Raw genomic sequence first — 27,392 nt, 5'->3', positions numbered from 1 at the left:
CCTCTGCCCCTCCCCACTGCTCATTCTCTCAAATAAATAAAAAAACAAATTCAGGCAAGAGCATATGACAAGGTGAGAAAATATGGAGTTTTTGTATTTTCAGAAAAAAAATCAGGCAAACAATATCTGAGAGCCCAGATGCTAATTGCCAGCTTGTTGAGCAAAGTAATCATGAATATTGAGAAGAGCCATTTGGGGGGAAAATTGATGGGTTCTGGAAGATATGGAACCTTTCAAGGGAGGCAATTGTTTCAGGCTGTGGTCTGCGAATTAATTTTCAGAAATGCAACCAGTGCTTAAACAGCTGTCCGTATCTCCTCTCTTTATGAGAAAGAAGCAAATGCAGAAACAATAAGCTCAAAGAAGAGACTCTTTCAAGAAATCAAGTTCTAGAACCACTTTTGGAGAGAATACCTATGTAGTCCTAAGTTGAGACCACTACTTTTGGGCCTCAGGATTTGGGTTTTTTTATTATTATCAAATATTTATTTCTCCATAGTATTCATAAGTAAAAAGGAATTGTTTTTAATTAATTGTATAGAACAGTGGTGGAAATATGGATGATTGTTAGTTTGCTTTTTGCATTTTTTAAAATTTCTGAAACAATGTAAACATAAAGGTGATATATGAAATACATCTGTGGTCTTTGCATATCATGTAGGTAGCCATAATTTTTAAGGATCTATAAGATTTAATGAAGATAGAGAATTGTTTTTGAGTTTCATTTGTGTTGTTGATGTTGTTCTCCTATTTACTTATGACAGTGATGCTGGGAATAGCCCTGAAACTGATAATGCGGAGGGTTGTTGCCATTCCCCAAATGCCTTAAGAACCTGTGAGTACCTCAAATAAAAACTTTCATTTGTCTTCATGTCTGACTTTTAAAATGTGCATAGCATACCAGTAAATGAAATACTCAACAAAGGATGGTTATGATAGTAGACAGAATGCCAAGCCCTGGGGATTGCTGGCGGAGTGGGAGGCCCATGGGCTGGTCCTCAGCCTCTCCTATTCATGACCCTTTGGAGGAGTCTACATCTTTCTCTTTACTTCGAGTCCCAATTGCCTTACCCATACAATGAATGTATATAAATAAATGACTTTCATGTTTCTTTTGGCTTATTCTAAACTGTTTAAACCTATTTAGGTGACAGGTATCACCATGTTTAAAATTACACGGAGAACGCAGGTTTACTTTGTTTTATGAAATAACTGTAGATTTAGAAAATACGAATAGAATGTGGATAGGAAAATAGATACAGGAATGTTCTGATTATCTCTAGCTACAGAACAAACCACCCCAAATGTAGTGGCATTAAACAATAAAAATGTATTAACATGATCTCCCACACTGCTGGAGTGGACTGGCCTCAGCTAGATGCTTTTTGCTCAGCGTCCTCATGCAGTTGCAGTCAGATGGAGGCTGGGGCTGGAGTCATCCCAAAGGCTTCCTGACTCACGTGTCTGATGGATAATACCTTTTGGCTAGGACTTCAGGTGGGGCTGTTGGCCTAGACACTTACATGTGGCTTTTCATGTGGCCTAGGCTTCTTCACAGGATGACAACTCGGTTCTAAAAGCAAGTGAGCCAAGAAAGGGATGATTAGGAAGAAATTGTATTACATTGTTTGCTGTAATGTCAGAAGTCACACTGCTGCTTTCTAGCGTACTATTCATTGGGATCAAGTCACTAAGACTGCCCCACCATGTCACCACATTCAAGGCAGTGTTGAAGAACTTGTAGACATGTTTTAAAACCAACAGAATGATAGAAACATATATATATATATAAAACATTCCTCTATTTCCAGTTCAAGTTTTCTATTACACCCTGTTACGTGAAGTATTAATATAGTTGACCAAAAAAGTTGTAAATGCATAGATGATCGCTTTGCTATTTATATATGTATATCGAGGCTAATTTTAAACACTAGTGAAGTTCCCTTTTTAAGGAATCTTTAATAGAGGGTCATAATTACACATTTTTATGATATCAGGCTTGAGCTGGGGTCACCCATACTTTTATTAACAAATGCACGTGTCATCTAATTTGGTGTGCTAACGCTTTAAACATTTTTTTATGTATTTTAAAACTTGAAGCACTAAGTGAAACAGCACTTATGAAATGATATGTAAACAAGCTCTGCTTCATGTTTTGGTAGCAATTAAGTCCAATTTCATCAGAGAGTTCTTCTGCTCCACACATACTCTTCACCTGGGAGTAAAAGGGACTTCAAGCCTGGAGCTCTTGTTTCTTCCCTTTGACATGCACACGCGCTACTGTGTCATCATCCTTAGCAGCAAAGAGGTGAGAACAGAATGGTGGCACATGCCTTCATCATGGGCTGGCACTGGAATGGAATAACCAGTACAGGGGGCTTGAAGGCAGCTGCAGACTCTAGTAACGTAGACAACAATTGCAGCCTTCTCGTTGCTAAACAAAGAGCTTATCCTCACAAATAAGCAGTTACACTAGTTGTGGGTAAACTTTATAATGGCTGCCTTAGGAAGTCCCACGGGAGAGATCGGTGGCATGCCTAACCTTGCTGCAGCTCTGTGTGTATTCACTTTATGTAGCTGCATAACAAATTACCAAACACTGAGGGGCTTCAAACAACACACATTTATTATGTCATGCCATTTTCCATGGGTCAGAGGTCTGGGCATGACCTAGGTGGGTCCTCTGTTTAAGGTCTATTAAGTCTTCAGTCAAGGGACTCGCCAGTGCTGGATCCTCCTCAGAGGCTCCACTGAGGAAGGAGCTGCTTCTCAGCTCTCTCAAGTTGTTGGCAGAGTTAATTTTCTAGTGGCTCTGGCATCCATATAGCTTACTTCTTTAAAGCCAGAAAATGGGGTGCCTAGGTGGCTCAGGGGGTGCCTGGGTAGCTCAGTTGGTTAAGCGTCTGCCTTCGGCTCAGATCATGATCCCAGGGTCCTGGGATGGAGCTCCATGTGGAGCTCCCTGCTCAGCGGGGAGCCTGCTTCTCCCTCTCCCTCTGCCTCTCCCCCAGCTTGTGCTCCCTCTCTCTCTCAAATAAATAAATAAAATCTTTAAACAAAAATAAATAAATAAAGTCAGCAAAGGAGAGAGAGAGAAGGAAAGGAGGAGGGATGGAAGAACAGAGAGAGGGAGGGAGAGAGGCAGAGAGACAGGCTTTAGAGGAAAAGTTTTATGGTATTATCCCCTTCCAGAAAGAAACTGTCATGTGTTGACCTGAGGAGGGACTTTATAACACCCAGAAGATATCCCCAAAGATATCGATTCTGTATCAATTATGTGCTATGTTAAATGAATACGCAATGAAATAATGGTAATTGGAAAGAGGTATTGTATTGACCTGGTGTCTATAGGATCATTTACACATGAAAAATAATATAGTCAATTAAATATGTAAAGAATAGTTTGCTTAAAATTGCCATTTAGGAGGGAAAAAAATGCTGTTTTATAGTAATGCTAAATCTTGTTTTTTATTTCCCCTAAAAGAGCCCAGGATTTTCTGAATTCCTGTATATGAAAATTTCTGAAAAATAGTAATGATAGTGTGACTAGTAGTAGTTTAATCAAATACTTCAGTTCCTTTTTTTTTTTTAAAGATTTTTTAATTTATTTATTCATGACAGAGAGAGAGAGAGAGGCAGAGGGAGAAGCAGGCTCCCAAGGAGCAGGGAGCCCGATGCGGGACTCGATCCCAGGACCCTGAGATCATGACCTGAGCCGAAGGCAGACGCTTAACCATCTGAGCCACCCAGGCGCCCTTCAGTTCCTTTTTTATATTAATTTATAATATAGCTCTAGAAAATGCTAGGGTTAATTCTCAATAGCATAGTAAGGAGGCTGACTTTATTATTTGAATTCAACTATTGGAATATTAATATTTACTTCCATAAATTTTGTCTAAATTAATCAAAATATAATTATACTTAACTTGGAATCTCAGCTTATTATAACATGCCTTTTGATTACATATATTTTGTTGCTGTCATAAAAAATCTTAAGAAAAACAGTAATCATGAAATTATATTGCTATCAACTGAGAAATAATGCCCTTAATCTAAAGTATTGCACTGAATTACAATTACTTATGTGGGCAAACACATCTATTAATTTACACATTCAATTTATTGCTAATTATATTGAAAAATGCAATTACACGCTTAAATAGATAATCAAACATCCAAGTCCACCTAGTTAGCTCCTGTTCTTATTAAATGTGTGATAACTGCTTTGCCATTAAGGAACCACCTGTTGAAAACTGTAAAGTAATTAGGCCTCAATTTGATAGCTTTCCATGTGTAAAACAGAAACATTTCTACTAACACTGCTATCAAGGAAAGGCCATTTGTTTCATTCTAGCTGTTCCATTTGAACTTTCAAATAAAAAAAAAAATGAGATGAATTAGGTAATAGCTGCTTAAAAGCACAAACAGTTTACAAAACTTCCATCAATGTTCATAGAAAGTCTTAGCTTAGGGGAAAACCTCCAAAATCCCTAAAAATTCATACTGTCAAATGCCAGAAGTCCAACAGTCTTTCTGCTCATGTGTGGATGGGGCAGATTGAATGGGGAAACCTGGAGTAGAAACATGACCCAGTCCCTGAAGAACAGCCCTCTCTGAGAGGAGAGCTTGACAGACCCCCACACAAACACTGCAAAGTACAAAGTGATGTATTGACACAACCCCAGGGGCTGTGTAAGTAAAGATATTACTTTTGTGCCTGTGTGAACCTCTGCTTTGTGTAGTCCTAGGCTCCCAAATAAGAAACCACCCATCACTTCTAGGATCATCCGTGCGAGAGAGGCAAGGGCATCAGGCAGGGATCCTTGACATTGGGCCTGCGTTAAGACTGGGTTCCATCCAGTTGCAGCCATTTGCTGTGGCCTAACCAGTCCTCCTTTACCAACCCATGAGCCTTCTTATGGAACCAAACTAGACTTTGTTATCTTGCAGTCCTTCATTGTCCTTTTCTGTCTACAGAACTTAGTCAGAACAAATAAAAACCAAAGTTCAGGTATTGTTGACTTGAGGAAGCCAGGATGGGAGTCAGCATCCCTGAGCAACTGATGGGAATTGGCCCAGTCCCACACTGGGGCCCTATACACCAAAGTGAGTTTCAGCCTTGCCAAGTCAAATAAAAAGTTGGCAGAACAAGGGTGCCCACTCCCAGGTAGAAGAGCAGGCAAGGCCTTCTTATTGATTTGTGGTCTCCAACAAGTTAGTCTAAGGCTACATGTTACCAGTTGTTAATATATTGTGTCTCAGTCTGTCCGCCTCCCTTACATTTGCGTGAATTAGTGGGACCACTCATCTGACTTTTTGCCCTGTCCCTCATTTCATTCTCCCTCAGCCTTTTGTGTCTTTCTGTCTGTGCTGATGCAGAGATTAAGCTGGCAGTCTCTATTATGTATATTTTTGAATATCCTATAATCAAAGTGCAACTTTTTTCAATCATAGTTAACGTGTAGACTTTAATAATACTGGTTTTTCTTTAATTTTATTGAATGTGAAGGCAAAAACATTAAATTATGCTATTCTAAAATCTTTACATTTAGGCAAAGCAACTTCAGTTTTATGAAAGTTATTTTTATAACTGGAGGGACTGAGTATCATTTGAAGGTGGTTTCTTTTATTTTCCATGATTTTTAATGGCAAGCCACATTTCACTCACCTTTTGATTTTTCATTCAGTTTGTTACACTGCATATTTTGTTGTTGCTGTTGTTTTGGTAAGTATACTCCTTCCTGTACCCCTGAGTTGTTCCCAGGGAAACAGAAGATGAAACCCCATTTGGCCCATAAACACTTTGAAACATTTATTAACCTTAAGATGCCTGCGGACAATATGGGAGCAGGTTAAGTGAACTTTAGATCAATGTGGTAAATGTTCACAACGTTACACATAGTTTGAGCCCCCTCCCTGCTGCAGGGCCTTCTCCCCCTTCACCCACTCTCCTTTCTGTGAAACCATCATCATCCTGCCATAAGCACTGCAGCCTTTTTCAAGAAAAAACATTAGAGGAAAATCTGTTAAAGAGAATTTTGTACCCAATGGTAGTTATTTATTCTTGGGGGGGGGGTCTCCTCTGGATTTCTTATCAATGATCCTAACAGTTAGTCTGTAGAGATTCCACATGCCTCTGGGATACCAGTATTTTAGCTCCAGGGGATACCCTTTCAAATGACATATAGAATACAAGCGAACAGTAATTCCTATTTTCCCAAATCCATGTCAATTTTATGAACCTTTTTTTTTAATTGAGCTATAACTGACAGATAACATTGTATAAATTTTTAGGTAACATGTTGGTTTGATACATTTATGCAATATGGTTACTCCAGTAGTGTTAGCTAACACCTTTGTCACATCACACAGTTATCATTTCTTTGTTGTGTTGAGAACAATTAAGATCTAGTCCCTTAGGATCTTCAAAGTTTATAACATAGTATTGTTGACTATAATCACTAAGCTGTGCATTTGATATCCACAACTGATGTATCTGCTAGTTGCTAGTCTGGAACTCTCTCATTCTTGAAGGAAACTGTAGACTATGGAGAATGACTCTTGTAAGTTTTAAAACTTAACGCCCTCAAGCTATATTCTCAGTAATTTCATTTTATTATTGTGTTCACTTCTCCCAGCACAGTTTGATTCACCAAAAGTATAAAGCCAGTTCTGTAGGTATATAGAGAGTGAACACAGAGAAAGGACATGAAGTCTGTACTAAGGGGATTCACATTCCGTGGAGAAGGCACGCTTGCATCAGGCTGGCCCAGTTCACACAGAAAGTTGTACTTATTTGAAGTTGGTACTCCATACAGGTGGATGAAGAAAGCTTGCTGAATGTATGGCACATTCCTAAGAATTATAAAAATGCATTCCTGCCTTCAGTGGATGCCACATTGTGCTGGGGCAACCATGCCCTCAACAAGATGCCCCTTGTAAGACATAATCTTTTCTTATGTACACGGTATCCTGAAACATGTCCATTAATTCTATAACACAGTCAGCCAGATTGTGGCCATGTCTAGAATAGAGGGAAAATGCACTTCTATATGATAGCAGAGGCAGGGATAATTGACTCATAAAGGAGTTTGGTTAAGAGGGTGAGTGGAAATTTGCCAGTAAAGCAGAGTTTGGGTAGCGGAGAAGTGTGCTCAAGAAGATTCTGAGAACATGAGGCAAGCAGCTAAGCATGAAATTTCACTGACACTTGAATTGCCAATTCTGAGAGAGGCTTGTTGGAAGTGACAGAAAATTGATTGGATGGATAAGGCAGACTGATAATGAGGAGGGCAGTGAAATTTTTAGTTGAATAACTTTATTATATTAAGGTAATTATTGTTATTTAAAGCAGGAAGATATTGAGCATAAGCATGACCTGATGTCATCTTTGTTTTAGAAAGCATCTCTGGAGCCAAAACAGAGAATAGATTAAGAGTTGGAGAAGGAAGCTGGAGACCAAGAGACTGGCTCAGAGACTCTTGCAGTCTGTTATACTACTCCACACATCTCCATTCTCTACTGCCTTCTGCTTTTTGCATACCAGTGGTAAAGACAGAGAGAAGCATGTGAGAAGTAGTGGTGAAAGAAGAGGAGATGATGTTGGATTTGGGGGAAGGAGCAAGGGGACAAGAGAGAACCGCAAAGATGAATATTGATATAAAGATCAATCTTAATGACAGTTTGCATGATGTTCACACTTGAAGCAAATTTTCATTTACATGCAGAGCAAATTGATGGCAAAAAATTGAATAGAAACTGTTCTGAGAAATACAGTGATAAAGAGAGATTGTCAATATCATTGCCACAGTAACTTCTAAATTCTAGGCCAAGCTTTCTGTTATTTGACGAGATGTTTTCCTACAGTATGCCATATATTTTTATTAAGTAATTAATATTTTATGGTATTTAAATATATGTTGCTTTCTCAAAATGTCTGTGGAATAATTTCTCAGGCATGCAGTTAAGACTGTGTTAGGGGCACCCGGGTGGCTCAGTCGGTTACGCAGCCGACTCTTGATTTCTGCTCACATAATGATCTCAGGGTCCTGGGATCAAGCCCTGGCGTCCAGCTCCCTGCTCAGCAGGGAGTCTGCTTTAGGATTCTCTCTCTCTGCCCCTCCCCCTGCTCTCTCTCTCTCTAAAATAAATAAGTCTTAAAAAAAAAGATTGTGTTAAGAAAGTTGAACTTTTTAGTGCAAGCATACAAATCTCTTTACACATTTTCTTTTCACCCTTACCGAGTCTCCTAGAACACTCATTCTGTGAAAGATCATATTTTAAAAGAACAGTGATTATTCTTACTGGTCAGTTTCACATTATAATTATGGCAATGCCAAATAGCCACCTACAGTGATTAATGATCTCTCTTTAGTGTATGGAATTTAACATTTTAGAATTTTAGCTTAGCTCTCACATACCTGTTTAGCCATCAAAGTAATATAATATTGTTCAGCCAGTCCAAACAAATAAATTACAAAACATAGCAAAATCTAGGCCCAAGATTAGAGAATAAGTAGAATTTTAAGACCTATGAAACAACATGGGGATTTTCTGTCTAAAATGCTTTTTTTTTTTTTTTTTTTTTAAGATTAAGGTTGTTTGTGTCTGGAGGTCATCCATGACATGTCCAAGGTTACCCAGCTCATTAGTAGCAGAGCTGGGGATTAAAACTTTTCTGCCAATTCATTGTTTGTGTTCCTTATTTCTGGGTCATTAACAGCTGGTCTTGTAAATTTGCGTGCAACTGTGTTATTTGACAACTGCATTTAACTAGATACACAGGAAGAACAAAATACCTTTTGTGAGGGTTTCTTACAATGGACAATGGGCTATGGGCTTTGGCATCTTTCTGGAAAATATAATAAAAATCCAAGGAAACATCCTGACTGTAAAATATGAAATTAAGGGCAGAAAGGAAATTTAATAGACTGTTAGAATAGCTCACATTGACAAGTGTCTGTTATGTGTCAGATAATCTCATTTCCCTTGTCACGGCCTCCAGACTTGGAATGTAAGGGACTTCTCTACTTTAAGGGAGTTCTTTACTGCATTTGTATTCCTTTCCTGGTCTGATTTTATTGCAAGAAAAGTAGAGGGAAATAATTAGATGATACCACAGTTGATTTTCCTGAACAATTTTCTGACACAGGCATTTTTTTTCAATTGTTTCTTTTTAATAAAAAAAAGAACACTGAAAGTGAACAAGTTAGACAAAATAATTTTTTGGGAAATGATAATATGTCATCTGTGTAAGATGTGGAATTAAATGGAGTCGAATGGAGTTTTAGTTACTGATATTTTAGTTGGCTAATCCATGGTTAGAAGGCTTTTTATAATGTATATTTAAGGGAAATATTCTGGCAAATAGCAGTTTGCTCCCTTTGTATCAACTTCCATGAGTTAGTATTCATTTTCATTGAGAAGACAAGCTATAGATCAGGCACACATTTAAGAAAACATGTACTTTGGTAACCCTATACTCACCGAGTCTGATTTCTCATGAATATTATATTTTGGGTTAAACGACTGATTTTTTAGATAAAAATTAAAATGAGAAAAAGGTAAAAGTAAAATTTAATATATTGTTTTCTCTGGTCTCTGTTGAGTCTTTGTACTTCGATTATCATTGAAAATTTCATGTCATTAGTATTAATCACTCAGTTGTATTTGTAGTAAACCATGCACACACAGAAAACCCATTTCAGATGGGTAGCTTGGATTTATGTTTGCAAAGTACCAGGTTGCTTAGGAAAAATTACTATATGAAAGTTTTCTATAATGTACTGTTTATTACCAGAGTGCATGGAATTAAATGCTAAACAATTCAAAACATTCAACGTTTTCCATATTTCTTTTTTCAGTATGAACTGAAGGTAATTGTGAGTCATAATTAATAAAATTCTATGGAACATTATCGTATGAGAGTAGATGACAGTTAATTTTATTGTAAACAAATCTCAAACAGGGAGGGATAGTGAAGCTATAAATAAATTGACCTCACGATCAGAAATTGATTATTCTTATATTGTTTCCAGATTAATTTTCAGTTTTTGCCATTTCACATGTTATCTAGGATATCTACAATATCTTGGAATATGTATTTTTATTATGCAATTTCCTTTTATATCATTTATGTGTGCTGCCTCTGGAATAGTCTCTCAAACATATAGTTAATATTGTTCTAAGATGGTGGGACAGTTCAAACTAGTAGAGTCCCAGCTTGGAAGCTAAGTTTGTTTCCTTTTGCTTTCCTAGTAGTTAGATGCATGCCTGTCACAAGGTCATTCTGGCAGAAGATTCTCCATTGTATGGCTTAGCCCTAAATTTGCCAATGCTCATTTTCATTGATCCTCTCAAGTCTTGGCCCTACCCCAGATTTCTTGAGTCAGACCTGCATTTTCACAATATCTTTAGGTGATTTGTATGTCACGAATGTTTGGGAAGCCCTGCTCTCAACAGATGGTCCCTCTCCATTTAGATGGATCTCTTATGTGCCTGGTAAGTGCCAGGCAAAGGGTTAGGTTCCTGATATGTGTTACCTCATTTAGTCCTTGCCACATCTTTACTATCATTCTACTTCTAAAGATGTAAGCATTTTTTTTAAAAAGACTTTATTATGAAAAATATAAAACACACTTCTAGAAATAAAACTGCAATATATCCCCCCTGTATCCTTCTCCCAGCTTCAACAGTGCATGGCCAAAATTATTTCATCATTATAATGAAGCAACTCTCAATCATCACATAATTTTATCCACAAATAATTTAGTAAGCATCTCTACAACAAAAAGACTTCGGTTTTTTAACATAATCATGATACTGTTATTACTAAAAATATTGTAAAATTTTTTCGTAGCATCAAACAACCAGGCATTGTTTGTATTTCCCTGATTGTCTCATGATTGTCTGTATGTTTTTTCTGTCATTTCCTTTTAAGTGTCTTTGTTTGAATTGTAGAGGAGGAAAAATAGTTTTTCCTCTACCCTTCTGAATTACTGGCTGTGAGACTCCTGTAATAAAAGACAGATTAACATGAAAAAAACACATTTATTAACATGTATACTTCCTATATACATGAGAGGTACCCAAGGAAAAATGAGTAACTCCTCAAAGTGACTTAGAATTTGGGCTTAAATGCCATCTTAATAGGGAAAAGGGAGAAAGGGACGTTGGTCACTTAGAGGAGAGTAAATGATTTTTTAGGAAAGATGAATGGACTCAGAAGAATAGATGGGAGACATGATACTTTGTGACAAAGTTTGTCGGTGTACAGTGTCAACTTCTAGTCTCTTCTGATGAGTCAGTCCTTGGTTGATGAAATCCTCAGGGAGGGAATTTATGATACATGAGTTTCTTTTGGGGGGGGTCTGTCTTTAGGCAGATAAGGCAAGTTCAAAGAAAGCCTCTCCTTGCATTTGCTGTCTTTCAAGTGCCTACAAGTCAAAATTATCAGTATACCAAAGCAACATATTCTGGGGTGACATTTTCTGCTTCCCTTCAGAATCAAGATCTAAATATTCATCCATTGGGATCTTATGTCTTTTGAGACTCCCTCTCTCCCCTTCCTTTTCATTTAATCTCTAGATTTCTAAAATGAACTTATTTTTTTTGATCATCCTGTTTTACAGAGGCCAAAACTGAAAGTCAGAGATTGACTAAACTTGCCTGAGGCTTAGTAGCTAGTAAATGGCTGTACCAGAATTGAAACCAAGCCTTTCAACCTCTGTTAATCTTTCCCCATATCATGTTGCTGCCCTTGCGTTGACCCTACTTTAATTTTCACTCTCTTTGTTTAGTCTTTTGTATTTCTTGCCTAATTACTTATTCTAAAAGATCTGCAGTCCGTCATATGCTCATTTTGAAAATCTGCATTTTAAAATATAGACGTCTGGGGACTCAGTCATCATGCAAAAGTGATGTCACTCCTCTCCAACAATACATTACAGAATGAAGGAAAAAAATCTTTCTTTCTTTCTTGATTGTTTATGTGATTTAAGTTAGCAGTCTACCAAGGATATTTACAGCTACTAAGATCAGCTGCCCTCAGGGCCATCCTGGGGCCTTCTTAATCCCTCCTTGCTCTGGTTGCATACAAAGTTTCCCCCACACTGGGGGAGGGCTAGATTTCAGCCCTACCTTTCACTCCTCACTTAAGGCTTACAGTTGCTTAGCAATGCACACTGCATGGATGTTGTTATAGTGTACAGATTTTTTCTTATAGCAGAAAGATCCTAATTTTTTCTGAGCTTTTGGAATTTAATATTATTGTGTGGTTGTGTTTTAGATTGGAGAATTAATTTACGTTGTGGAAGGAAAAGGTATGATCCCCTTGCCTTCCTCCTTTCTCCCAAAGGATTCTTCAGCTCCACTTGACTACAGCACTTCGCCAGAGGAAGGTAGAGTATGTTTTGTTTCATTTAAAATGTTGAAGGATGGGGTTCTTCTTCATAGAGCCATCCAAGCATACTCCTGGCAAGTTTTTCCAATAAAAACTTGGAAGGCTTTTGGAAGGCTCCCTTTTAACTTTATTATGTCAGCATCCATGGAATACAGCCCCAGTTTAACAAGAAAATGTCAATGGTGATTTTTTTTTTTAAATCCTTATTTTTCATTCTTCAGATGAATATTGAAATTTGGCATGTAAAATACTTACTCAGCAAATTTTCAGTTGCCCAAATAATTTGGAAATGGTTCTACTCTCAAATTCTATATATTGTAATATATTAACTGAACTTGTACCCTGAAATTGTACCCTCATTCTGAAGTGTAAGGTTGTTAGTGAAAGAAAATGACAGCTCTTACCAGCACCTGACACATGTCTTTACATTTATTTTTACCTCCCTTACCTTCTAATCGCTGATAGCACAATGATCACTTAATGTTTGAACATGTTGATATGTCTGCGAAAGAACCCTTTGAGTTCTTTTGAGCATTCTTTGAGCATTCTTCTTAGAGAATACCAGCAAAATCACTTTAATTCCTGAAGACTTACTCTTGAATTACTGAACTAGGGCTACTGGAAATGAGTTACCCATGTTACTCTGGTTAATGAAGGCCACAACTGCAGTTTTCTGTTTCAAACCTTCCAAGTGCATTCTGGATAAGGTTGTCGAGGGCATAAATGATCCTGGCAGTCATGAATCTTTTTGCTTCCCCTAGTGTTGAGTAAGGAAAATCCAGTTCTGTATTTGAAATGTGAGCTCCGTCAAATCTTGGATGTGGACCTTAAGTTGCCACTGACTAATGAAGCCAAGGAAAAGGCCTTGGCCTTGGCGGCCCAGCAGCAGATGTCGGATATAGAGTATGAGCGACGGTTGATCACGGGCACTCTGGAGAGCAGCAGTGTTCGTGTGGCCATCGCCCTCCTGGGGCTGACCAAGATTGAGGTGAGAATGCAGGACACATGATGCACTGAAATGATTGTCGTTGTAGAACATGCAGAGTTGTCACTTGATCGTAACCTTTTTACATGGAAAAATGACGAGTGCTGGTTTTCCTCAGGAAGACAGCTCAGTAGCTTTTCTTCTTTCTACCTCATTAAAAAGTCTGAAGCAAAGCGTTCTCCTAATGTTAGCAGGACTGCTAATTTTAGTAGTGGAACTAAATTAGTGGTAACTTAGCATGCTAGCACATTTAGGCATTACAGTGTAGCCGCTGAATTCACGGTTGCCTCCACTTCTGACTACACGTTAGAATGCCCTGGAGAACTTAAAATAATAGTAGTACCCAGACCCTGTTCTAGAATAATTAAATACAAATCTCTGGAAGGGGGCCGGGAGGGACATGTTCTAAAAGTTGTCCAGGATATTCTTTGCATCCAAAGAGGCTCGTCCCCGGGGTCAGACTACCAGGCTGAGCATCCAGACCCTGACACTGTCTACCTGTGTGACTGTGGGCTGGTTACTTCAAAATCCTCAATCTTCAATTTTTATATTTTTATTTTATTTTATTTTATTTTATTTTTTTTAAGATTTTTTATTTATTTATCTGAGAGAGAGAATGGGAGACAGAGAGCATGAGAGGGGGAGGATCAGAGGGAGAAGCAGACTCCCCGCCGAGCAGGGAGCCCGATGCGGGACTCGATCCCGGGACTCCAGGATCATGACCTGAGCCGAAGGCAGTCGCTTAACCGACTGAGCCACCCAGGCACCCTAATTTTTATATTTTTAATCTGAAGATACTGGTAATTGATGGAAGCTAAGTGAGATAATTACGTAAAATGCTTACCACTTTACCTGGTATATAAATAAGTGCTCCATATATGTGCAGCATTATTGTTCTTGTTATTACTATGGACTCTATTATTATATCTTGAACTCTATTGTATAAATGAAGTAAGGTACAGTCTAGCCTCCAGAGAGCCACCAAAGCGATTCTTTTAAAATGGAAACCTGGTCACATTGCTCCCCTGCACAGATTCCTCTGTTGGCTTTTCAGCTCATTCAGAATAAAACCCAACATCCTTAGGACGGTCCTCCCCCCCCCCCCCGCCCCAGTCAGTCCCATCTCTTCCCTGATCTTACCTTCTCCACTGAAGCCCATTCATTCATGTCACTCCCTCAGCACAGGCCTCCTTGCTCATCTAAAAATCCCAATGCATGCTCGCCATGCCCTGTGCACTTCTGTGGTTAATTTTCCCTAGATATTAGACGCTACTTCCCTCAATTACTTCAGGCCTGCTAGAATGCTACCAATGAGGTTATGCTTATATTTTTTGTATCTTCTTAAAAATCTTATGTACTTTTTAAAAAGCATTGTTTACCTCTACCAGGCACTTTCCGAATCCTAAATTTCCTTCAACTTTCTCTATAGATAGCATTTATCACCTGAGAGGAATATATTTGTTTGCTTACTCATTGTCTGTCTCCAGCAAGGGAATTTGTGAGGAGATATTTGTTTAGTTAACTCTCATATCACCGGTGCCTAGAAAAGTGTGCTATGCCAAAGGTAGTCACCTAAAGCTTTGATCAGTGTAGGAACAAATGGTAAATGTTTTCATCCTTGTTTGAGATTTACCTTCATATATTACCTTACATATATTACAACAAATACTCAGCATTGTAGGGATGATTTCTTTTTTTGTTAGAATGCTAGAATCAGTACAGTCTATGCACAGATCCCTAACATTTAATGATGATATTTTATGGATGACCTGGACTTTAAGTTCTGATTAGTTCAAAAATATCAAGGCCCAAGGCTCTGATGCCCTCTGGACTGACCCATCTACACTATGCATTCAAGAAGCTGAGGGCTGTCTTTAGCTCATACCAACAGGCTTACTTCTATGATGGAGCAATGAATTTGGGAAGGTTTTTGTTCAACTTTGAGTATAGTATTACAATAGAAATGTTTGATATGTGGCCTTTTCAAACTTTAACCCTATCATAGTGCACTCTCTCTCTCTCTTTACTTTTAAATTTATTTTCTTCAGGGGCACCTGGGCAGCTCAGTTGGTTAAACGTCAGATGCCGGAGTCCAGCTCCAGCCTGGGTGGGTCTCTCGTAGGAAAGGACAGCGTCGGCGAATGAGGAGAGACAGACACAGGGTCAGGTTGCAAGCATCTCCTCCTGACAGCCTCGGAGGAACTTGATTTATTTGTTAGGATATTTTTGTTTTTCCAAATCTTAGATCATTTTCTGGATTACAGCCATAGCCTTCTTTCATTTTTCCTTTGTAATGATTAACATGACCTTTATTGATTTCTGCTTATTGGTTTTCGCTAAAACTAAAAAACAGTACGCAAAGAGAAAGGTGCTAGACAGAGCGTGACCGTCTTGTTATTTTGTACTATAGAAACTAATTCTTCGTGGAATTAGTTTCATTATGATTGCTTAGATAGGCGTAACTAAGGTGAGTAGTCACTTTATCATGAAACCCCAGAAATATTCCCACAATTATAAAGATTGCCATAAATAAAATGAAAAAGAATAGCAGGAGCCAGCCCAGAAATATTCCTACAATTATAAAGATTGCCATAAACAAAATGAAAGAGAATAGCAGGAGCCAGCTGTGGAGTCTCCTGTTTTCAGGATCGTCCCCCATACTTGGACTTAGTCAAACAGCATGAGTAGCTTGGCTCGCGCCAGTCAGACTCTTGATTTCGGCTCAGGTCATGATCTCAGGGTCGTGGGATCGAGCCCCCGTCGGGTCCCATGCTCAGCGGGGAGTCGGCTTGAGATTCTCTCTTTCCCTCTCCCTTTGCCCCTCCCCCCTGCTCCCTCTCTCTTTCAAATAAATAAATATTAAAAAAATTAAAAATTTATCTTCTTCATTCTTACCTCTTATCAAAACATTTTATTTAAATGAGAAATGCTGGAGGGAGATGGATTTTGTCAATGGATCCACTTTCTATTATTTATGCATATATACAGTTTCTGTTTTTCTCACTCTTCTTTTAACTGTCTCCAAAACCCAGCACACTCTTTGTGTTTATTATTGTATCTACCAAATTATGTTTTGTATAGTATTTATTTTTATATTTCCCTGTTCCTCTAGAATTGTGAATGCCTAGAAATGGAAAATCTTTGTCGTGTGCTTTTTAGCCCTTATTGTCTTATGTGTGACAGGTGCTCTGTCACTGTTTTAATTGAATTGAACATGTGCCCGAACAAATAATACTTTAAACCTGAGGTCTTCATGTCTATCCAGCTTGCCTCATAGCCTGATTTTTCACAGTCACAGTCATCTTGTTTACTTATCCTTGTTTACCTCCCACATTTGCAGGATGGGTATCTGTATGTGTGTACTTCTCGATTGGTTGGTGCAAATAACAGCAACAAAAACAATTATCATCATCATAATTTATGAACAAAAACCTCGGCCTCTTTAAAATTAAAATTGAAATGTTTTAAATAGTCTCTAAATTTAGAAATTGTAAGTTTTTTTACCTGAAGATTATTATTTTCTTTGAATTCTGTGACTATCACACATTTTTCAATTTCAGCAAAAACTTTCCAAATGCACAAAATAACTGTAGAAGGGTTGAATGTGCTAGTTTAGGAAAACCAGCTGCAGCAAATCAGAACTCACACATGCATCTTATTGTGCTCATATACATCTATCATAAAGGGCTCTTTTCAAGTGGCAATTATCAATGCATTCTTGAAATCCAATAATGCTGATAATTTTTGCAGCAGAATAGTAAACAAGATTAATTTTAAAAGTACTCTCTCCCTGTATAGTATTTTACACCATTTGTCCAATATGCTTTTATGTGCATTTTTCCAGATTATTTCAATGACCCCATGGAGAAATGTAGAGAATGTAGAATTACACTTGTAATACAAAAAATGAAATGACTGAGGCATAAAAAGACTTATGTTGCCCTTAACAATAGGGTAGCAATTACAGCCCAGATCATGGTAGAGACATCATTGTGTTTTAAAGCTGAGACAAGAAATCAAAGACACTCAGAGACACATAGTCCAACCTCTTACACTTACAGACCTGCAAACCAAGACCCCAAAATAGTAAGATGGTAGCCTAGGATCACACCACTGATTTGTGACAGAAAAGATATGGACACAGGTTTTTGCCCCCCCCCATCCATTACTCTTTTCCTTCCCCTGCATAGTCTCCAGATCATATGTTCACTTCTTCGTCTACTACCATGAAATTGTATAATGGAATAAATGAAAGTCTAGAATGCTCAGTTATAGTGTAAAATAACTACATAAAAAAATCTAAAATCATCCTTGAGATAAATCTGTTTAGAACTAAATCTATTTGAATAAATGTAATCACTTTTCTACCAAAGAAAAGTGACACATCTGACTAATTATGTGGTGGGTTTTTTTTTTTTTTTTGGTACACAACCGTGTGGAATTTGAATTTTTGAAATATTTATAGAGTAATAGCAACATGATGTATCTACTTTATACTGTGAGAGACAGGATCTTTTTTCAAGAGCATGAGTTTCTGACACTTCACCATTTAGCACTCATTTATTGAATTCATATTCTTCTGACCATTAATAAATCAACTCTAACGATATACTCAGTGATACTGGAAAGATTCAGAACTTCAGGGTAGTTTCCTTCTATTTTCTATTAGCTTTTCCAGTTTATGTTTTAAAAGCCATGCTATATACTCTGGGATAAGTGGTAGAAAAATCATTGAAATTTTGAAATTTAATATGTTTAAAAAAGGAAGCCTAAAAGATCTCCTTTGTGAGGATTCAAAAGGGTAAAGAAAATGTTTTTTGTATTTGTATAACTTAAGTGCACTCTAAATCATGAAGTAATCCTACTGATACTGTCAAAGATAAACAAAGCTGGATACTAGTTACAGCCATAAGGATAGACTTTATTCAGTAACTGTTGCAACGGGGAGAAGGATCCAGCATGAACTAAACTGAAATTTGTACAGGAGGAACTGGGAGTTTTAAAAGGAGGATGAGAAAGTAAGGAGGGATAATGAGCTGGGAACTTAATAATAATGAGCAGAATCTGGGAAGTGGACATTTTTAACTAGGAGGGGGTTGGTCAGTGTGATCTGGATTTGTTAATTGATCCTTATCTGCAGGAGAAACAAACTTCTGTGATCTTTATGACGGGAGGTAGTGATGCAAGATAGAACAGGGTACCTACCTGGCTGGGATCATTATCTCCTTGAATGTTTGCATTCTAAGGTCCTTGAGAAGACAGTTCTGGGTCGCAGAAAACTTACATCTTAAAAAGGAGAGAGAAAGAGGAGGAGGGTGCAGTGAGTGGGGGTGGAAGAAAGAAAGGAAAGGAGAGAAAGGATTTATAATAGCAAGCTTTCTAAAGTAACTGCTCTAATAAGAGGGGGTTTAGGGGCCTATCTTCCTGTCACTGGGTTTTGGCTGGAACAAACAGTATATTCTCTTGGCAGCATTGAGCTCTCTCAGGTAGGCACTTTAAGGGGAACTGGGATCATCCTAGGGATATGGCCTTGAGCTGTTAGAAACTAAGTCAGCATTTGTTCAAGTCTCTTAGAGTGTGTGTGTATATGTGTGTGCATGTGTGTGAAGGGGGTAGACAAAATCATTTGTGCTGAAAATCTGCAGTTATTGTAGGTCAAGGTTGAGGCCTACTTGAGACGAGGGGTTGGAGGCGCCTGACTAGAGTTTGGCCAAGAAGAGAGTCTATGTCAATATATCATGACTTAATGACTTGAAGATATAGAAGGCAGATGATATACATTTAGGTTAAAGAGCTGGTTGTTGATGTGAATAGATAATTTGTTCATAGTGACTAGAAAAATGAACCAAATACAAGCAATGATAAATGTAAATGAATTAATTTAAGTTTTTTAATTTACATGATTTTAATTACCAAAATAGTTGAAAAATGTTACTTTGTGGAAAAAAATACTTGTTTAATAGCCTGGCAAGCTTCCTTAGAGTTGGTTATAAATGCAGGCAGTCTGCCTTCAAGAGTGCTTGGTCTAACCACTGGGCTGTACTATGTGGTTAACGATAGAGCATCCAGATAAAAATAAATGATTGCCTACCTCTGTGCTTTGCATTGCTTGGTTCACACTTAGAGAACTGGCTTTCTCTTCAGCGTTCCATTTTAGGAAGGACAATATTGAACTAGATTGTGTCTTGAGGAGCATTTGCATGATGATGAGTTGTTGTAACCCACAGTATGTAAGTAGCAGTTGAAGGGACTAAACATATCAAACCTATTTAAAAGGTATATTTGGGATAGTGGGGAGGAAGAAAAGAAATTAACAAAAAAATAAAAGGTATGTTTGGATGTCTGTGGAAGGGCAGGACCTAATTTTATACATCTATATATGTACACACACACATATGCACACATATATTTACAAAATTGTCATTAGGAAAAGAGAGGGGACTAACTGTGCTTCTGATAAGAACTAGAACTGATGGGTTAGATGTTAAGGAACACGGGGATCAACTGAAGGAGGGAAGCACTTTCTCAATGCTATTCACCAGTGGAATTGGCTTTTCCCTGAAGCAATGAATTCCTCAACATTGAAAGGATTAGAGAATGGGACACTGAGCATCTGTTAATAAAGGATGATTCCACAGATTCTGTAAAACATGTTAGTGCTATCTTCCACCAATCAAATAATAATGTGTCTAAAGAAATGAACAGGGGTGCCTGGGTGGCTCAGTCGTTAAGCGTCTGCCTTCGGCTCAGGTCACGATCCCAGGGTCCTGGGATCGAGCCCCGCATCGGGCTCCCTGCTCAGCGGGAAGCCTGCTTCTCCTTCTCCCACTCCCCCTGCTTGTGTTCCCTCTCTTGCTGTCTCTCTCTGTCAAATAAATAAATAAAATCTTTAAAAAAAAGAAAGAAATGAACAAATTCAATCCTTTGGTGGATTTTTTCCCAAATGTGGGCTCTAAATACATGATGCTTTTGTGTGTGTGTTTTGGAGGTAAAGGCTAAGAGAAATACATTCCAATTTTACTCTGTTTATTTGCAGACTTCTATGCTCTTTAATACCTCAAAGCTAAAGAAGCCTAAGTCCATTTTATACACAGCAGAACTGAGCCTTCCAGAACATTTTGATATCCCCAAGAAAATCTACATTCCTCAGATTCCAGAAACTCAAGCTAAATTGACCCAGTCTCAAGGAATTAAACCTGCAAATAAAACAGGTAACACATGGACTGCAATATCTTGCTCTGTCCCAGGCTCTGTGAAATACTAAAATTTTAAAGAGATTATCTCTACTAATAGGATGTTCATAATACAATTAAAGAGAGAGTTCAGGGTACATAAATATCAATTATTGGATATTTTGCATTATAAATAACCAACATACTATAGCATAATAATCTAAACTATGTACTAAATTTAAGTGCTAAGTTGCTGGTACTGAAATTTGCGAACCTGTTATTACTCCTTCTTAAAGAGTAGTTGATAAAGACAGTAAGTGCTCTTTGAGAAAGGTAAGGTCTTGCTGTGACTGTGAAATTGGTTACAGAAGCTGTGCTGGAGTTGAAGCTCAGGCTAACTTTAAAGGATAGGAGGGTTGTTGGTGGCAAGATCATATCAGAGGAGACAGTGTGTTATTTATGAGTGATTTATCTTTGATCTGGACTAGGGCCTTTAATAGTTGAATACTTCCTCTTGGTCTCCTGGTACCCTTTTATTCTGTGATTGTAATTAGGAAGGACTAACCCAGATTTAATAGAATATTAATAAATATACATTATCAAATATGAGCAATAGGATGTAAACAATGTGACAAAATAATTTAAAGTATCCAAAATTAATTTGTTTTCATTTCACTTCTTTCCAAGCTGGTAGATAACATTAGGATTATAATTTCTTTACTAGGGCTATTCCCACAATGTATCATAACTCAAGTGTCATGGATCCTACTTTTTATTGTTGCTAATTTATGTTTTGTTACATTTTCCTTTGTTCTTTTCCTAAGGCTTTGTTTTAACTATTTAATGTTTCTAAATCAGAAACAGTGGTTACAAATGATAAGGTTATAGGGTAATCTGTTCATTTTACCTTCCTAGGAGATCTGAGATCCCAGATTCAAATTCTAAGTGGCCAAGCATGTAACAAGGATTAATGAATTAGCTCTGGTCTAAGGCAAGAAGGATGATGGAGCCTAGGACAAACTGGAGAGTAGGCGTCCTATCTAAACATTCAAAATCAAAACAATAAAAAGAAGAAGCTTAAGTCCACCCAATAGCTGTGAGGGTATATTTAACTCATCAGCCATCAGGCTGGTGACAGTTCTTAAGTGAAGTTGTTGTCTTTCTTTTTTTTTTTAATCTTTGTTACCTCCAGCTTTTCAATGTACTATTAAATTTTTAAATGAAGATTTTATTATGATAATTTTTTAACCCCTTTGAGATAACTGGATAAAGTTGTGTGTATTATAAGCCCAACTAGGATTCCCAGTCCAAACAATTCACTTATTTAGCCATTCACTCAACACTCTTGAGCATCAATTCCTTTGGGCAAAACAATGAAAATTGGCATCTTAAGATGCTGTTTAATTATAAATAAGTATAAAGTTATCTATATTGAAAAGCCTTTCACTGAGATAATTTTCAAAGGCTAATATTTTTCTTTTGTATCAGTTGTGAGCTATCCATTTCAGTAAGAAGATTATAGTGAGAATTAAGAAAAATAGAGCTATAAATTTTAAAAGATCATGCACAAAAGTTTTAAAATACAATTTGCATATCATGGCTCCTGTCTAACTTGATTTTCTATGCAGTTGACTTTATTGAAGAAGCTTGCAGCCCAGGTTTCTGTTTCCACTTCCTTCAGCATACATTTAAAAGAATTAAGTTTACAAAAACAGAATATTCTAATTCAGGATCATAGCGGGTCAAATAAAATACATAGCCTAAACAGTGCAGTGTACATTCTATTGTTAAGCAGTGGACTTCATTAATGAAAAGGAAAGGAACATATGCTTTTTAAGTTTAATAAATAACATTCTATTGGAATTTGAGACCAAGAATTATAGAGTTAAGCATTTAAGAAACTTATCTTTGTGGGGGAAAAAAAGCTTATCTTTGTGATATAAGCCACTCTGAAGAGAACCAACAAATTCCTAGCATTCAATACAGTAATATAGAAAGAAATCTTGGGTTTTTTTTTTTTTTTAAGATTTTATTTTTTTAAGTAATCGCTATTCCCAGTGTGGGGCTCAAACTCACAACTCCGAGATCACGAGTCACATGCTCTACCAACCGAGCCAGCCAGGTACTCCTAAATCTTTTTTTTTCTTTTTTTTTCTTTTCTTTTCTTTTCTTTTCTTTCCTTTTTTCTATAGGTGGCATGGAGAAAGAAATGACAAGTATTTATCTGGAGAAGTAGAGATAGCCCAGTGTTCCTGCTAATTTCAGGAAAGGGGTGGAGGTGGGTCATTTTTATAATCTCTTGAAGTTCTAATGTCATCAGAAGGCACTAGTTTTGAGGTGTTGAGAAGTGGCCGTCTTCTGCCCATTCATATTAATGCTGCCGATCAGTCTTTACCTTTTTGAAATTCCTAATGAAACTTCCACATTTCTGGTTAACAATAGCTATTATTGTAATTACTTAAAATAATCGACTTAAATCCGTATTTATTTTAGCTCCATGATTTAGGAAGGTATTATTTTTCCCATCCCACCTTTTAACCTTATAATGCTTTCAACTGAAGGAGATGGAGCTGTAGAGAAAGTGCGTGTGCACACAAGTAGATGCATCCATCTCCACAGACGCCACGGATGTACACACATGACAACATTTTCCCATGGGAAAGACATTATTTGTCCCACCTCATAAGTCTCAAAGATCCTGTGACTCCTTTGTTGTTAGTGGACTGGAGTAGGTCTAATATTTTTTGAGCACCAACAATATGCAAAGCGCTGTGACAGTTGGTTTTATAGTTTTTCTCATTTAATTCTCCAAATAGATACTCTGTCTCAGATCCCATCTGGGCATCTTGCTTATCCATGGACTCTTGCATGACCTTTCCACACAGTTTCTGGCCTTCTCAAGCATCTTCTTTACTCCAGTTTTTTCCCATCTCCAACCTCCACTGGACAAATGACTTTGTCACCTCTGTCATGGAGGAAAGGGGGCTACATGAGCACACACTCTTCCTTAACCCCCTTACCACCTCCCCCTCAATCTCCAAATAATAGGAATCTACCCTATCAACCTTGCTGTGTGCATCTTTTAACTTATGCCAGATAACCTGTTCTTGGGCTCGTCCATCATTTATCAGAGCTCCTTCTTCTTTGAAAGTAGTTCCTTCACTTTTGGCTCTCAAACTTTCTCAAGCTTCAAAAACTAAAGACATTCATACCTTTCCCATGACAAACATACTTCTGAGTAGGGCTATCTTCATTTGTAGTTTCTATTCTTGCATGACTAGTTCTCAACCTCTCAAATCTGGCTTTTGCTCTACCACTGTAGTAAAATGACTAGTTGCTTTCTAATTGCCAAATCCAATGGGCCATTCTCAGTCTTCATCTTATTGGATCTCTATTGCATATGACCTGGATGATTAGGCATCTACTCAGAATTCTAGATATTTGAGATAAGGCTATATATCCTTATTCCCTGCATTTCTTCTCCATCCCCTTGATAAGATTTCTTCTTAATCGTTTCATGAGTTATTCTGTTTACTCCAACTATATGGTAATCTTCAAGGTTCTACTTGTCTTACTGGGGCTATTATTACTTTTAATGATCCTATAGGAGATTCTGTACACTCCTATAGTTAAAACTACCATTAACATCCCTAATGTTTATCTTTATTCCCACCCTTTTCCTTCTATTTTCAACTTAGATATTCAGAGGCATTTGACATGCCTACCTATATATATGTGTGTGTGTGTGTGTGTGTGTGTGTGTATGCAAATAGATACACAAATAGAGAGATTTATCCCTCAGATTCAAAATGAATGTATTATTATTATTCTCCATTGATTTGTTCCTTAGCATATAATCTTTATCTTTTCATATGGTGGGACATATATCCACCCTGTCTCTTATATTAGAAATCTGGGCATACTGCTTGAAGCTTCTCTCTTTTGAGCTCATACCTACAATTCATCTTGTAGTTTTAAATTTTCTGTAATTTATTTCCTTTTCTTCTCTACTCCCACTGTTAATGATTCAGGTCTTCATCAGTACCTCACAAATGGAAAAAGTAATCACATCTATTTCTTCTCAATGAGGTGCAGATTTAATGAGATGACATATGTTAAGAATTTAAATGCTATATGATATATCTAATAAATGTTGGCTATTAATTATACTCTAGTCTTGTCTCCCTTAAAGTACTTCACCTTTAGGCACTAGAACTATTAAATCTGACCATGAGATATTACTGAAACATTTAGTGATTTCAGAGGCAGATTTACTATACTACCAAAGACATAAATTTTATGATTTTTCACTTTTTTGACCCCCCCTTCTTAGTCTCTATCTAGTTTTATATTTGCGATTTTATGTTCTTTCTCTTGAAGAAGGTCCCTATATTTTAAAAGCCTCAGGCCTCATAAAACCTAGACTTTTACCTGGTTGTAGGTCTTGACTTAAACTCTCATCTACTTGTGGCTCTGGGGATGTTGAAATTTATGGACAGGAAGAGTTTTATGGACCTTAAAAGGGTATAGGTAAACAGGAAATCTCCAGTGGATCCAGGAACACTTATTACCTCCCTAATATAGAGGGTCCTGTGTGTTTTGTGCCCTCTGTGAAAAATATGTACAAGAACACTCAAACAAAATGCTCTAGGCTAGTTTTGCTGATCACTTACACAGAGCTCAAAACCTTCATTTCTAAGGTTATCTCTTCAGTTTCTAGTATTTTACATTGACCCAATTTCTTGTTCTCTCTCAAGGGATATGTGGCAGACATATTGGAAGTGCATATTGTAGGAACACTGTTCTCCTGTACCTTCTCCCATTTGAATCCAATTTTCTGAATTTTCTAACATTTGCTAATAATTAGCGGTCTAATAGGTGACACATATTCACTAAATCTTTCCATGACAGCAGTTTAATATGTAATGTGCTTATAAACTATACTAAAAATTTATTATTTATAACTAACACTATATGTGTTTCTATCCACTTTATAAGGATTAAATATATTATTTTAATAGCTAAATTATCCTTCAGTATGAAAATAAGACTGCAGAATTGTTGCAATAAAAATCAAAATTCCTGCTTAAAATTTATTAACTGTTTTTGACAAATAAACCCTACATCTCCAAGTTACATCAAATAGCCACAAATGCATTTCAAATAGAAAAAAAGTAATTTCATTTAACAGAGTACCAATTAAAATGTTAGGTTTAATGATTAAACTGAGTTAAATTGAAACAATCCACTATACTTTATTGTCCACATCACCAAATCACCTAATCTTAGAAATGTGCTGTTCATTTTTCTCAAAAGAGCTATAAACTTGTGGTGATATATTTGTTACACTTTTTTTTAAAACTCCTTTTAAATTTACAAAAGCTTTTTGAAATAGTTCCTTAATTCACTTAGAAATATAATTCAAATGTATTTTTCATATAGGATTGCCACAATTGTAAACCATCAAGTCCAAATACAGTGTATAAAAGAATGTTATTAAATTCCAGAAGGAAATTAGTAATCCATATACTACATTTAAATCTCATAAGATCAAGAAGAACAAAAACCAGGAAAAGTAGAGAACATATTCTCTATCTGAGATCTTTAAGTTTATATTTAATTATAAATGTAATAGTTTCTGTTATAGTCTACCTTTCAAGAAGACTTGTAATTATAATCATAAAAGACAATACTTATCTTATAAATACCTGATATAAATCTGAATTTACATCAAGCAAAAAATAAAAGGATATTTATCTATACTCATGCTTAAAGCTTTATTCTTCTATTTATTTATGTATTTCATTTTTAATAACTTTATTAAGATATTCACATACCATGCAGTTCACCAGTTTATTTAAAGTGTATAATTCAGTGGTTTTCAATATATTACATAGATACAAGTAACCATTACCACAGTCAATTTTAAAGCATTTATATCACCTCAAAAGGGAACTCAGTATCCTTTAGCTATCAACTCCCTCTCATCTACCCCTCTCCCCAGCCCTAAGCAATCATTAATTTTTCTCTCTACATAGACTTGCCTATTCTGGAGATTTCATATTAAAGAAATCATGTCATATGTGGTATTTTATGACTGGCTTCTCTCACTTAGCATAATGTTTTCATAGTTCATCCATGTTTTATCATGTATCCATACTTCATTCCTTCTAATGGCCGAATATTCCATTGTATGACCAACACATTTGGTTTTTCCACTGATCAGTTGATGAACATTTGGGTTGCTTCTGCCTTTTCCCTACCATGAATAATGCTGCTGTAAACATTTTTGTGCAAATTTTTGGGTGAACATATGTTTTCACTTTTCTTGGGTGTGTATATATAGCTGTAAGTAGAACTGTTGGGTCACATGGTGACTATGTTTAAACATTTGAGGAACTGCCAGACTGTTTTCCAAAGTGGCTGTACCATTTTACATTTTACCAGCAGTGTGTGAGGGTTCCAGTATCCCCGCATCATCAGCAACACTCCTTATTATCTGACTTTTTAATTTTAGTGATCCTAGTGGGTAGAAATGGTATCTTATGTGCTTTTGATTTGCATTTCCCTGGTGCCTCAGCATGTTGAGCTTCTTTCCATGTACTTATTGGCTATTTATGGATCGTTTGTATAAATGTCTATTCAGATCTTTTACCCATTTTTTAAGTTGAGTTGTCTTTTTCTTCTTGATTTACAAGTGTTCTATCTATATTTGAGGTATAATACTTTATCAGATAGATACTTGATTTGCAAATATTTTCTTCCATTCTGTGGGTTGTCCTTTCACTCTCTTGAGACTGTCCTTTGAAGCACAGTTCTTAAATGAAGTCTAATT

The 27,392-nt window shown here is 36.9% G+C and overlaps 1 protein-coding gene across 1 annotated transcript in view; it reads left to right on the top strand.

Annotated features, from left to right (window-relative positions):
• CFAP47 (cilia and flagella associated protein 47) overlaps window positions 1–27,392 on the top strand; it is a 506,331-nt gene that overhangs the window by 269,707 nt on the left and 209,232 nt on the right. The window contains exons 41-45 of the mRNA XM_021681266.1: window positions 765–835; window positions 2,163–2,308; window positions 12,287–12,398; window positions 13,162–13,388; window positions 20,422–20,596. Of these exons, the coding sequence (XP_021536941.1) occupies window positions 765–835; window positions 2,163–2,308; window positions 12,287–12,398; window positions 13,162–13,388; window positions 20,422–20,596 (731 nt within the window). The remainder of the gene's footprint in view (window positions 1–764; window positions 836–2,162; window positions 2,309–12,286; window positions 12,399–13,161; window positions 13,389–20,421; window positions 20,597–27,392) is intronic.

The sequence above is a fragment of the Neomonachus schauinslandi genome, chromosome X, assembly GCF_002201575.2.
Source record: "Neomonachus schauinslandi chromosome X, ASM220157v2, whole genome shotgun sequence".
NCBI classification, from domain to species: Eukaryota; Metazoa; Chordata; class Mammalia; order Carnivora; family Phocidae; genus Neomonachus; species Neomonachus schauinslandi.
The sequence above is the reverse complement of the archived record's forward strand: the minus strand, read 5'-3'. Positions and strand labels throughout refer to the sequence as shown.